This window comes from Ranitomeya variabilis, chromosome 3 (genome assembly GCF_051348905.1).
Source record: "Ranitomeya variabilis isolate aRanVar5 chromosome 3, aRanVar5.hap1, whole genome shotgun sequence".
NCBI classification, from domain to species: domain Eukaryota; kingdom Metazoa; phylum Chordata; class Amphibia; order Anura; family Dendrobatidae; genus Ranitomeya; species Ranitomeya variabilis.
In genome coordinates, this window is record NC_135234.1 from 629436283 (window position 1) to 629450083 (window position 13801).

The 13801-nt window shown below is 47.2% G+C and overlaps 1 protein-coding gene across 3 annotated transcripts in view; it reads left to right on the top strand.

Moving 5' to 3' along the window:
• TROAP (trophinin associated protein) overlaps positions 1-13801 on the top strand; it is a 111416-nt gene that overhangs the window by 6018 nt on the left and 91597 nt on the right. Inside the window, exons 2-5 of one of the 3 annotated variants that reach the window (XM_077297491.1) lie at positions 2755-2873; positions 3401-3723; positions 3895-4081; positions 4420-4577. In XM_077297491.1, the coding sequence (XP_077153606.1) occupies positions 3472-3723; positions 3895-4081; positions 4420-4577 (597 nt within the window). In that variant the 5' untranslated portion in view covers positions 2755-2873; positions 3401-3471. The remainder of the gene's footprint in view (positions 1-2754; positions 2874-3400; positions 3724-3894; positions 4082-4419; positions 4578-13801) is intronic. The other 2 variants (XM_077297490.1, XM_077297492.1) reach the window with 2 other exon arrangements.

Here is a 13801-nt window from a genome sequence, read left to right on the forward strand (position 1 = left end):
TATCTAGACGACCTTTTGTTAGTGGCCCCTACCAAACAAACCCTGGAGTCTCATGTATCCAAGACTCTCGATATTCTGACATCTCTTGGATGGGTGCCGAATCTGGAGAAATCTCACCTACGATCCTCCAAATGCAAGAAATTCCTGGGCGTTCTTCTGGACTCTGCAAGACAAATGTCCTTCCTCCCATTGGAACATCGTCTAACCCTACTATCAAAGGTCAAGACATTCAGGGACACCAGATCCCCTACAATCAGAGAAGGCATGTCTCTTCTAGGATCGATGACAGCCTGCATCCAATCGGTACCATGGGCCCAGGCCCATTCCAGAATTCTTCAGGCACATATCCTGCAGGTCATCCCAGTTCTTTGAACAAAAAGTTGTACACACCAGGTTGTGTCAAGGCCTCCCTGGCATGGTGGATGACCCCAAAAAATTTACAAAAGGGAGTCAGTTGGACACAAGTCCCACTGACTACGGTTACAACGGATGCCAGCAAAAGAGGCTGGGGGGCCATGATAAATCACACCCCATTCCAAGGTCTCTGGGACCAGTCAACAAGCAGGAAGTCTTCAAACTACAGAGAGCTAAAAGCTGTAGAGGAAGCCCTACTAGTAGGAGGTCATCTTGTCAAGGGACATCACGTTGGGATATATTCGGACAATGTGACCACGGTGGCCCACATCAGACCTCAGGGCAGTTCAAAGAACAACTGCCTGAAGAACATATCTGCCCGGCTATGCTCCTGGGCAGAAAGACATATTTTATCTCTGACGGCAGTTCACCTGAAAGGCTCATCCAACATTCAGTTAGACTATCTAAGTCGCCAGGACATACATCCGGGGGAATGGTGTTTGAGCAACCGAAGTTTCGAGATGCTGGTGAACAAATGGGGTCTTCCAGAAATCGACCTCTTTGCATCTAGCCAAAACGCGAAAGTCTAAGCCTTCTTCTCACTAAACCCCAGGGACGGCTCCAAAGGAGTGGATGCACTAGCCCAGAAGTGGAATTTTCGGCTGGCCTATGCGTTTCCACCAATTCCGATATTGGCGAGAGTCTTGCAGAAAGTGCGGGAAGAACAAACACCAACCATATTGGTAGCTCCGTTGTGGCCCAAGAGGAGTTGGCACAACCTGATAGTGGATCTACAGGCGGATGGCCCGTTCCATTTTCCGATAGAAGACCTTCTCTCTCAAGGACCAATCCATCTCCTAGATGCCCACAAATGGAATCTGGCGGCATGGCTACTGAGGCCCAAATATTAAGAGCCAGAGGGCTATCAGAAGCAGTGGTTTCCACACTTCAAAAATCTAGGAAACCGGTAACCATTGCTATATATAATAAGATCTGAAAGAAATTCTCATCTTTTTGTCTTCCTGAAGTGCCAGATCCCTTCAATCCAAATTTATCAAAAATTCTAGACTTTCTGCAAAAAGGCTTAGAAATAGGCCTCAGGCCTAGTACCCTTAAAGTTCAAGTTTCCGCCCTCAGTTCAATATTTGATCAGGATCTGGCAAATCATCGCTGGATTAAGAGGTTCATGATATCAGCTTCTAGAATGAACCCTAAGAAACAAATAACAGTACCACTGTGGGATCTCAACCTGGTGTTACAAGGGCTCACAGGTCCCCCCTTCGAACCTTTATCCTCCTGCTCCCAGAAAAATCTGATCTATAAAACAATTTTTCTAGTGGCTATTACATCAGCAAGGAGGGTGGGAGAATTACAAGCCCTCTCAATGAGCGAACCATACCTGTCCATTCGAGATGACTCTATAATACTGCGCCTAGACCCTTCCTTTCTTCCAAAGGTCGTATCAGATTTCCACCGCTCTCAGGAAATTGTTCTACCTTCTTTTTGCCAAAATCCTGCAAATCCAAAAGAGAGATTCCATATGCTGGACGTCAGGCGCATTGTATTATTTTACCTAGAACAAATTAGTTCTTACAGAATTGACCAGAATCTATTTGTCCATCCATCAGGACAAAACAAAGGAAAGAAGGTAGCCAAAAGTACTATTGCCAACTGGATCAAGAAAGCGATAGCAGAAGCATACCTTGCTCAGGATAAAACCCCTCCAGTGGGAATCAAGGCTCATTCGACTAGATCAACCTCAGTCTCCTGGGCAGAAAGAGCAGGTGCATCAGCAGAGCAAATCTGCAGGGCAGCTACATGGTCTTCGTTGCATACTTTCTCCAATCATTACAGATTAGATGCAATGCCAAACAAGGATTTAGCCTTCGGCCGGAAAGTACTCCAGGCCGTTGTCCCTCCCTAGCGCCAAATTAGTTGGTATTCCTCCGTATGCCGTCGTGGAAGGTGACTAGAGAAAATAGAATTATCCTTACCGTTAATTCGGTTTCTAGGAACCTTCCACGACGGCGCTAGTTCCCTCCCTATAAGGTAAACCGGTGCTATGGTTTTCAGTTATAAGTCACTGGTGAGAGGGAGGTGGGAGGGCCTTTTAACCCCTCCATTTCCTGTTCCCCATTAGGGCAAAGAGGCAACCTCCGTATGCCGTCGTGGAAGGTTCCTAGAAACCGAATTAACGGTAAGAATAATTCTATTTTTTTTCAAGAAATCTTGCTTACTTCGGTTACATTGTTTCACTCCCATACTTTTGCACTGTTTTATTGCTAGTTATTTCCCATTGCTTCCTCCCTGCGAAGAGAACCTGATTCCTGTTATTAAACCCCTCAACTGTTGGTCTGTCTGTTCCGTTGTGACATACTCATTACCTGCTTACTATTACAGGAGCACTGACACTCGGACCACGCTTGCAGCAGGGCTAGACCCGAGTATCATTAGCAGATCGCATCCGATGCCATACACTAATGTGTCTCCGGCCTGTGACTGAAATCTGGAGGCTGCTGGTAGGAATAAGTTAATTTCCTCCTGGCACTGGGGCTCTCGGTACTGGCGCCAGGCAGGTTCAGGATGCTATTAACCCAAAGTCTGCAGGCTAATAGCATTTTTGTAACTTGACAGGTTCCCATTAGCCAGAATATCTTTTTCTGAGCTCTTAGCTGATTTATGACGGTAGTGGTGGTGACAAGCTGTGAAGTAGTGGACAACCCCTTAACACATTGGCCGCTGCTCATTTATATCAGTAGCTAAGTTTATTCTTTCAGCACTGCCTACTGATATTCACGTACTCCAATGAATCAAAATTATATGGTATTATATGACCAATATTGGTGTCCTGGGGCTTTAGCGTCTGATAGTTGCTGATTGGGGGTCAATAATGACATCAGTGGTCAGTGTGTTAATCTTTCCTGCACATGTATTGGTAACCTAGAATATTTTGTAAGGCAACTCTGCCCCGCTGTTTGCTTTTATGTCTGCCTCCTTTTCTACGTCTGCTTGTTTCTTAACTTTTTTCTCTTTTATCCCTTGACAGATTTTTTTTTTTCTTTTGGAGGTTGCTTGAGCCTTAATTCGAAAAGTGCCTAAAGTATCTGCTTACTGGAAATGCAGTCTTACAATGACGGTACATATGGGTTTGGATACAAATCTCCCATTGTTCAGAAGAGCAGCGGGAAAAAAGGGAAAGAAAATGAGCCCAACGCTTCAGCACGTTTTCAGCCGGAAAAGCAAAATCCAACACTGGAGAAACATTGGCCACAGGACCTTCCCAAAAGCAGACTGCCAATTCTCTCCAAAGTAAACCAACCCCCTGATTTCCAAAAGCTGCATCAATCTTGGCAGAACCAGTTTCAGAAGGTATGACAAACTTTGGCATTTTAGTTTTCCTTTGCCTTGTGGTATTTAACTTTTGTATTTGCTTCTGTCCCTTGCGCGTCTTATGGTATTAATGACTGGCAGCAGAAAATTGGTATTGGAAAATTAATCCACATGCAAATTTTTTTTTTTAATTTATTTATTTTTTTTAAGGGTAAAGCCGTGAAAAAGAAAGCTTGCACTCGTCCCCAGCCTTTCAACTTTTCGCAGAAGTTGGATCGGCCTCGAGTAGCTCCAGATACACGACCATTTGTGAGTCCTCCAGCGAGACACAGGAGAGAACCATTGGCTGAAGTCACTTTTGGTCAGAAGAATCGGTCCAAGGATTCTGATGTGAAAGGTAATTGAAAGTGACTTCTTTGAACCTTGGACTGTTTTCATAATTTGACTCAGTAGATCTATATGCCTCCGAAAAATCTTGGCCGTGCATTCATATGTGTAACCACAATCCATAGTTTATTGTTAGGAGAGGCCTTCATTTTCCCTGCAGCGTCAATGTCGGGGAAATTCTCAGTAGCAAAAATCCCTTGCAGAATAGAACTATGGCCACGACTAGCTGTTCTGATTCCTGACACTTATGGTCTTGTTTTGTGAAACCTTTTGTACTGACAGATCACTAAACAAAATATTAAAGAAAAGTTGTATGTGTAGAATATAACTTTTTTTTCACTGTTTAAGGTGGAAATGCTGAATTTAAAGCTGATCCAGCAGCCTTGGCTAGTATTCTCTCTGATGTTGGGGTGCCAGTTCCTGCTACCGGTAAACTTAGCTTGGCTCAGAGAGTGCCAATGAGGGCGTCATCAATTGCTCAATCATCCAACCGCTGCAAGAACACGGTAAAACCGGGTAGATAATGTTGCGTGATTGGCACTGTACATGCTCTTACATCTACGTATTTAGGTTATGGACACCTTTTGACATTGACAAATGTTTTCTTACATAGGTTAGTGGTTACCTATAGTTAATAATATTGCACTAACTTTGTCTGAACTCTTAATTCCTTCATTTGAAGACCCATGAAATGCAGTTTGTAGCCTAATCCAAGTTTCTATTGTAGGGAGTGTTCCTCCCAGTAATATAGGCTGGATGTGAGGTCTTTGTTTATCCAGGATGCTGCTGCTTTTGCTTGCTTTCATGTATCAGGACAGTTACAATAGTGTACCTATTTTCCTCTTGTCTATTGACTTTCTGTGCATTCCCTGAGATACTTTCTCTCCTTCCCAGGTTTAGCAAAGAGCAGGAGCTATGATTGATTTGTAATACTTTTTTGCAAAAGTACCTAGCTAAAGGACTAGAAAAAATGGTAGCCTTTAAGAAGCAATGCAAACAGCGTTACGTGACATTTTTTTTTTTTCTATATTTTATCTAATTTTGTAAGTTTGCCCACTGACAAAGGCACGAACAGTCTATAATTTTGAGTGTAGGTTAATTTTAACATTGAGAGAGAGAATATCAAAAATAAAATCCAGAAAATCATTGTATAAAATTATTAGCATTTTGCAGTGAGAAATATGTATTTGATCCCTCTGGCAAACAAGACTTAATACTTGGTGGCAAAAACCCTTGTTGGCAAGCACAGCAGTCAGACGTTTTTGGTAGTTGATGATGAGGTTTGCGCACATGTCAGGAGGAATTTTGGTCCACTCCTCTTTGCAGATCATCTCTAAGGCTACTTTCACACTAGCGTCGTGCACTGCACGTCGCAATGCGACATGCCGACGCTAGCGTTGAAAGCGCCGCACAACGGGGGGCGGCGGATGCAGTTTTTCAACGCATCCGCTGCCCCATTGTGAGGTGCGGGGAGGCGGGGCGGAGTTACATGTAGCGTTTTTTTGTGCCGACGGTCCGCCAAAACACGACGCATCCGTCGCACGACGGATGCGACGTGTGGCAATCCGTCGCAATGCGTCTCTAATGCAAGTCAATGGTGAAAAAACGCATCCTGCAAGCACTTTTGCAGGATGTGTTTTTTCTCCAAAACGACACATTGCGATGGAGGCCAAATGCCGCTAGTGTGAAAGTAGCTTTAATCATTAAGATTTTTTGAGGCTGTCGCTTGGCAACTCGGAGCTTCAACTCCTTCCATAAGTTTTCTATGGGTTTAAGGTCTGGAGACTGGCTAGGCCACTCCATGACCTTAATGTGCTTCTTTTTGAGCCACTCCTTTGTTGCCTTGGCTGTATGTCGTGGGTCATTGTCTTGCTGGAAGACCCAGCCACGACGCATTTTTAATGTCCTGGTGGAGGGAAGGAGGTTGTCACTCAGGATTTTACGGTACATGGCTCCATCCATTCTCCCATTGATGCGGTGAAGTAGTCCTGTGCCCTTAGCAGAGAAACACCCCCAAACTATGTTTCCACCTCCATGCTTGACAGTGGGGGCGGTGTTCTTTGGGTCATAGGCAGCATTTCTCTTCCTCCAAACACGGCGAGTTAAGTTAATGCCAAAGACCTCAATTTTCCAGGACGTCATCCTGACAGCACTATGGAGGACATCCTCCTCCCCCTTGCTGGGACAGGAAACACACGAGAGTTCAAAAGGCCCGGTCCAACCCCCATTCCTCAGTGTTTTTCCTGTCCCTGCAAGGGACACATGAGAAGCTGCGCAGCTTACCGGAGCTCAGGGGGATTGTGCGGCTTGCCAGATCCTTCCCCCTGTCAAGAGGCTCAGGGCAGAAACCCTCCAGAGGGGGGTCCCTCTGCTCCAAAGACCAGCGGCCGCTCCTCCCGGTGGGGGGGCTCTCGGCTGCGGATGCGGTCCCCGAGGTCGGCAGCCTCCATGCGGCGTGGAACGCCGGGCTCTGACTCTTCCGGCGGAAGTTCCGGGGACCGCGTCACTTCCGGTTTGTGCCATTCGTTGCCGGCACTTTCGGTAAAGCTGGAGATACAGGGGAGGCGTGCGCTCCAGCGAGAACTCAGGAATTACAGCGCTCAGACGCTGACAACCGCAAGGAGCACCGATACTCCGGAGCCATGGAAAGCATGCCACCTGAGGATGGGGTAAGTGCGCAGAGCGCAAACTCCCCCTGCACCCTGGTAGTAAGAGCCACCCTGCTACTTTCCCTATCTTATATTGTTTAAGGATAAGGGAACTCCAGCGGTCCCCCCTGGTCAAGTTAAGAAATCTGGAAAGGCTTCTGGGAAGTCCAGTAGATGTCCGATATGCAGCGCAAAGCTCCCGGACACTCATGGTAAGACCTTATGTGCAGATTGCACATCAAAGGTTATGAGAGACGAGCAACCCTCCCTATTGTCTGAGATGAGGTCCTTAATAAGAGAAGAGGTCCAAGCTTCTCTGGCCACCATGGTGGAAAAGTCCAGCCCTATGCCCAGCCGAAAAAGGGCCAGACGGGAGCTGGATTATAGTTCGGACGACAAGTCTGACTCTGAAGATCTTGTCTCTGAGGAAGAGGGCGAGCTTCCATCTGGAAGCCAGGACCATCAAAGGAAGTACCTTTTCCAGGCGGAGGACACGAATGAGCTGGTGCAGGCAGTGCGATGCACCATGCAAGTAGAGGAGGCATCTAAACCGCAATTCAGGCAGGACCTGATGTTTGGGGGACTTATGTCGCGTCGGCAGACCGTCTTCCCAGTTAGCGAACATATCAAGGCTATGGTGCTTGAAGAGTGGAAGGAGGCAGAACGTCGGCTGACTGTCTAAAGATTTTAAGGCGCGCATACCCTTTGAGCCGGATGACGTAAAACTATGGGACGAGATACCCAAGGTGGATGTCCCGGTGGTGAAGGTCGCAAAAAAGACAGCTATTCCATTCGAGGACTCATCAAGCTTGCGCGATCCGATGGATAGAAAGGCGGACATATTGCTAAAGAGAGCCTGGGAGTCTTCTGCGGCTCTAATTAAGACCAACATTGCAGCTACCTCGGTAGCCCGGTCTATGCACCTTTGGATGGGTCAATTAGAGGAGCATCTCTCTAATAAGACCCCAAGGTCTGAGATCCTAAACTCTCTCCTCATAATGAAATCGGCTACTGCCTTTCTATCTGACATGACGGCTGAGTCAGTCAGATTTTCAGCCAGAAATGGATCATTGTCTAATGCGGCTAGAAGGGCAGTCTGGCTAAGGTCTTGGTCGGGTGATAACGCGTCCAAGACTAAATTATGCTCAATCCCCTTCTCGGGCGCAAGGGTGTTTGGTCCTTCCCTCGACACTATATTAGAGTCAGCTTCGGACAAGAAAAAAGGGTTTCCAGAGGACAAGCCTAAGAGGCCTCAGTCCTTTCGGAGAGGGTTTCCCTTTAGAAGACAGTCCGACTACAGGTCCGACTTCCGAGGGGGAAGGTCCAATAGAGGCTTTAATAGGGGTTCCCGTGGCCACGGCAGTAAGAACAGAAGTTTCTTCTTCAGCCCCTCCTCTAAGTCTAAATCACAATGACGCCACTCTTATAGGGGGAAGGCTTCGCCATTTCGCTGTAAACTGGAGCAGAGTCACGCAGAATCAATGGGTCCTTCGCACTGTGTCAGAGGGCTACAGTATAGAGTTCTACTCCCCTCCACCAGACAGGTACATCGTACCCACGGTGGTTATGCAAGACTCTCCCATGTTAAAAGACTTAATGGACATGCTTTCCTCAAAAGTCATAATACCAGTACCACCGCTAGAAGTAGGCCAGGGTCACTACTCCTCCCTGTTCTCCATAACAAAACCATCAGGCGACTCTCGTACAATTGTAAATTTGAAACCTCTGAATGCCTGGGTCAGGTACAAGAGGTTTCGCATGGAGTCCATCCGTTCTGCAATCCTTCTCATAGATCAGAACGCGGTAATGTGCACTCTCGATTTGAAGAGTGCCTATTATCAGGTCCCTGTCCATCATCTATCTCAGAGACTTCTGAGGTTCGCGGTAGTTCTGCCGTCCGGGACCTGTCACTACCAGTTCCAGTGCCTGCCGTTTGGACTTGCCTCAGCACCTCGCGTGTTTACAAAGCTGGTGTCAGAGATAGTGGCTTTCCTAAGGGTACCGTCACACAATGCCATTTTGATCGCTACGACGGCACGATCCGTGACGTCGCAGCGATCGTATGATTATCGCTCCAGCGTCGTAGACTGCGGTCACACGTTGCAATCACGGCGCTGGAGCGATGCCGAAGTCCCCGGGTAACCAGGGTAAACATCGGGTTACTAAGCGCAGGGCCGCGCTTAGTAACCCGATGTTTACCCTGGTTACCAGTGTAAACGTAAAAAAAACAAACAGTACATACTCACATTCCGGTGTCTGTCCCCCGGCGTCTCTGCTTCTCTGCACTGTGTAAGCACAGCAGCCGGAAAGCAGAGCGGTGACGTCAGACGTCACCGCTGTGCTCGCTTTCCGGCTGGCCGGCGCTCACAGTGCAGAGAAGCTGAGACGCCGGAGGACAGACACCGGAATGTGAGTATGTACTGTTTGTTTTTTTTACGTTTACGCTGGTAACCACGATAAACATCGGGTTACTAAGCGCGGCCCTGCGCTTAGTTACCCGATGTTTACCCTAGTTACAAGCGAACACATCGCTGGATCGCTGTCACACACAACGATCCAGCGATGTCAGCGGGAGATCCAGCGACGAAAGAAAGTTCCATACGATCTGCTACGACGTACGATTCTCAGCAGGATCCCTGATCGCTGCTGCGTGTCAGACACAGCGATATCGTATGGATATCGCTGGAACGTCACGGATCGTACGGTCGTAGCGATCAAAGTGTGACAGTGTGACGGTACCCTAAGAAACCAGGGGATTATAATAGTCCCTTATCTCGACGACTTTCTTCTGATAGCAAGAACACCAGAGATCCTATCGGATCACAGAAACCGGACCATCATGGTAATGGAACACTTGGGATGGATCATCAACTGGCAGAAATCAGACCTGATTCCGGAACACAAAAAGGTCTTCCTGGGTGTCTGTCTGGATTCTGCAAACAGAGTATCCCTACTGCCCGAATCCAAGCTGGAGACATTACAGATTCAGATCAGACTCCTACTAGAACGCAGAGTCTCAATAAGGATGGCCATGAGAGTCCTAGGCCTAATGACGGCATGCATACCATGCGTAAGATGGGCACAGTTCCATTCAAGACCACTGCAGAGCTTAATCCTCTCCAAGTGGGACCGTCGTCAATCTTCTCTGGACAGTATTTTATATCTACCAGGTCCAGTACGAAGATCCCTCCTTTGGTGGACAGACCCAAAGAATCTAAGAATCGGGGTACTATGGACCACCGATCCCTACGTAGTAGTTACTACGGGCGCCTGGGGCTGGGGGGCTCACTTAGAAGGGAGGATCCTCCAGGGACGATGGCCTCCAGACGTAGCCGGCAACTCATCCAACTTCAGAGAGCTGTATGCTGTCTGGGAAGCCCTGAGAAGAAATCGTCGCACTCTGGAGAATCGTCATGTCAGGATATTGTCCGACAACGTGACAACTGTTTCCTTCCTAAAACACCAAGGAGGTCCAAGGCACCATCTTCTCCAGCAGCTGGCGGGGAGAATATTTCGCTGGGCAGAAAGGTCGATCCTCTCCATCTCTGCAATCCACTTGGAAGGCTCCCAGAACGTCATAGCGGATTACTTGAGCAGAAGAAGAGTGTTTGCAACAGAGTGGGAACTCAACCAGGACATCTTCCGGGAGCTGTGCCGGCGTTGGGGTACTCCCAGTATAGACCTCTTCGCAAACAGGAGAAACTCTAAGGTCTCAAGGTTCTTCTCGCTGAACCCTCGGGATCTGCCGGAAGGAATAGATGGTCTAAGTCAGAGTTGGACAGAGCCCCTCTCATATGCTTTCCCTCCTCTAGCACTAATCGGGGCTGTCCTCAGGAAGATCAAGGAAGAACAGGCTCGAGTAATTTTGGTAGTCCCATACTGGCCAAGAAGGAGTTGGTTCTCCCTTCTGGTAGACCTGGCGATAGAGTCCAGTGGAGCTCCCTCACAGACCAGACGTAATCCACCAGGGCCCAGTGTACCATCCGGACCCAGAGAAGCTACACCTCTCAGCCTGGATCCTGAAAGGAACATCCTGAAGGCAAGAGGCCTGTCTGACCAGGTCATATCCACTATCAAGGCTAGTAGGAAGCCGGTCACGTCAGCAATCTACTTGAAGATCTGGAGGCGTTTCTGTCTGGAGGGTGGCAGGTCTGAGGTTGCGGCAGGCACTCCCGACTTACCCAGAATTCTGGATTTTCTGCAGGCTGGGTTCGATAAAGGGCTTAGGCCGAGCACCTTGAAGGTGCAGATCTCGGCACTTAGCTCCTTTCTAGACTATCCCCTGGCAACACACCCCTGGATAGTTAGATTTATCAGAGCCACCCAAAGGTTGCGCCCCACCATTAGACAGTTATCTCCTCCTTGGGATCTTAACCTTGTCCTGAGATTCCTCTGCAAAGATAATTACGCCTCGGCAGATAATATGTCCATTTCAGCCCTGACACGTAAAACGGCATTCCTAGTGGCGATCACCACGGCTAAGAGGGTGGGGGAAATCCAAGCCCTGTGCACACGGGACCCGTACCTCCAGATTAGAGACGATAGTGTGGTCCTTAAACTAGATCCCTCGTTCGTTCCAAAAGTGGGAACTCTAAAAAATAGGAATCAGGAGATAGTGTTACCATCCTTTTGCTGTAACCCTTCCAATTCTAAAGAGGAAGCTCTGCATTCCTTGGATGTCAGACAGGCGGTCATCAACTACCTGTCAGCCACCAACCCATGGCACATCGACCCAAATCTGTTTATTTTGTTCGGCGGTAAAAATAGGGGAAAGAAGGCCTCTAAGGCCTCCATTGCTCGATGGATCACATCTGTGATCTCCGAGGCCTATCAGTCGGAGGGCATCCCTCCTCCAAAAGGTCTTCATGCACACTCTACTAGAGGGATGGCTACTTCTTGGGCCGAGAGGGCAGGCGCCTCTCTAGAGCAGATTTGTAAGGCCGCTACATGGGCTAGTGCGAATACCTTTTGCAAACATTATAAACTTGATGTGTTGTCCGGTCAGCATACTGCATTCGGGAGAAGTTCTCCAAGCGGTAATCCCACCCTGAGGAGGTGCTTTGGTACTCTCCATAGTGCTGTCAGGATGACGTCCTGGAAAATAGGTATTAAGCTTACCGTTAATTATGTTTCCAGGAGTCCATCCTGACAGCACGGGTAATTCTCTCCCTGTTAATATAACTATGCTTTTGTAATATGAACCCGACATGTCTGTATTATGCTAACATATGATGTAATATGTTCCTAATATGGTGTTATGTTCTTTACCATTAAATATTATTTTTTTGCATCTCTCTTGAGACGGTTCTTGTTACAACACTGAGGAATGGGGGTGGGACCGGGCCTTTTGAACTCTCGTGTGTTTCCTGTCCCAGCAAGGGGGAGGAGGACGTCCTCCATAGTGCTGTCAGGATGGACTCCTGGAAACATAATTAACGGTAAGCTTAATACCTATTTTTGTCTCATCTGACCACAGCACCTTCTCCCAATCACTCACGGGCCTGCACATGTGCCTTCTTTTAACCATTCAAATTTTTATTGAATAAAAGATACAACAGGTATAAAATGGGGGGGACGGGTATAATCAAATACAAGGGGTCCACAAGAAAACAACCACAGAGACATGAGAGAATACCGTGTCATATAAAAAGTAAACAGTAATATGTAACCTGCTCACTTAGGAGGAGGGGGGAATCAGGAGATGACAAGAGGACGAGATCCAGGGGTCTCACCACGCGAGAACCTTATTTATTTATTTTTTTTTGGAGAGACAATTAGCTGTGATTGATTCATAGCTATAATATAGATTAACCCTCACAATTAACTCAGACCTAGAGGGAACAGTAGGGGACCTCCAATGTTTCGTGATACAGTATCTAGCTGCAACAAGGATATTAGAAATTATGGGTTGAAGAGGGGGTGGGAAGTCCAGAAGGGAAATACCCAATACAGCTAAAGGGCCGGTTAGAACGAAGGGGAGACGGGTGACCTCCGCTAAAATAGACTCGACCTGATGCCAGAATATTTGGATACGAGGGCATCCTCACCAGACATGAGCCAGCGAACAAATAAGGTTGCAATTTTTCCAGCACAAGGAGGAAGAGGAAAGGGTGAAATTTAGATAACTTAGTAGGAGTGAAATACCATTGAAGATTTTTTTTTTTTTTTTTTTTTTTTTTTTTTTTTTATTTAATCTGCTCAAGGTGACCAAGGCATGAAGAGAATTTGGAAGGGTGTGTCATAGCGTTATTCCAGTCTTCAGGGGGAGCCTCAAACGAGAGGGCAGCTTCCCAAGAGGACATAGAATGCTTTTTATCTGCAATACCATGGGACAGAAGAGCTTTATATATAATGGAAATACCATGAGGAATCACGGTGTTTGGTCTGAAAAATCTCTGGACTTGAGTCTCCTCCCCCGAAGGAGATGTGGATGCCTTGAACAAGATGTGAGGTCTCAAGAGGCTACGTAGTTGAAAGTATTGGAAAAAGGCCCCACTGGGCAAGGAGTAGCGGTCAGCAAGGTCCGAGAATGAAATCAAACCAGCCGTGTTATATAGATCACTCACTCGGAGCACCCCACATCCCCTCCAGACGGACAGACATCCCATCGATAGCACAATCCAAGGCCTGAAGAGAAACATAGTGATATAGAGATGGGAGATGCTTAGGACACAATTCAGACCAAATTTTAGAAGCAGAGCTAATTGATCTAAGAGATGAGCTACATGAGGGAGGGCGGAGCAAACAAAGTTCCAATAACAGTCTGAGGGACCTTCTAGGGGCATAGTGTGACTCAATATTGAACCACGGAAGAGGAGAATCTCCCTCCCACCAAATTTTAAGGGGTTCTAGAAGGGCAGCTTTATGATATAGTTGAACCCTTGGGGCGCCAAGACCACCCTTTGAGTGTGGAAGTGACATCAATAAGCATTTTATTCTATGGGGCTTGCTATTCCAAATGAATCGGTCAATAATTGATTGGAAAGCTGAAATATACCTAGAGGGGATAAGAGGGAGACATCTGAAAATATGAGTTTAGGGAGAATTAACATTTTAGAAGTTTGAATTCTTGCCATCCAGGA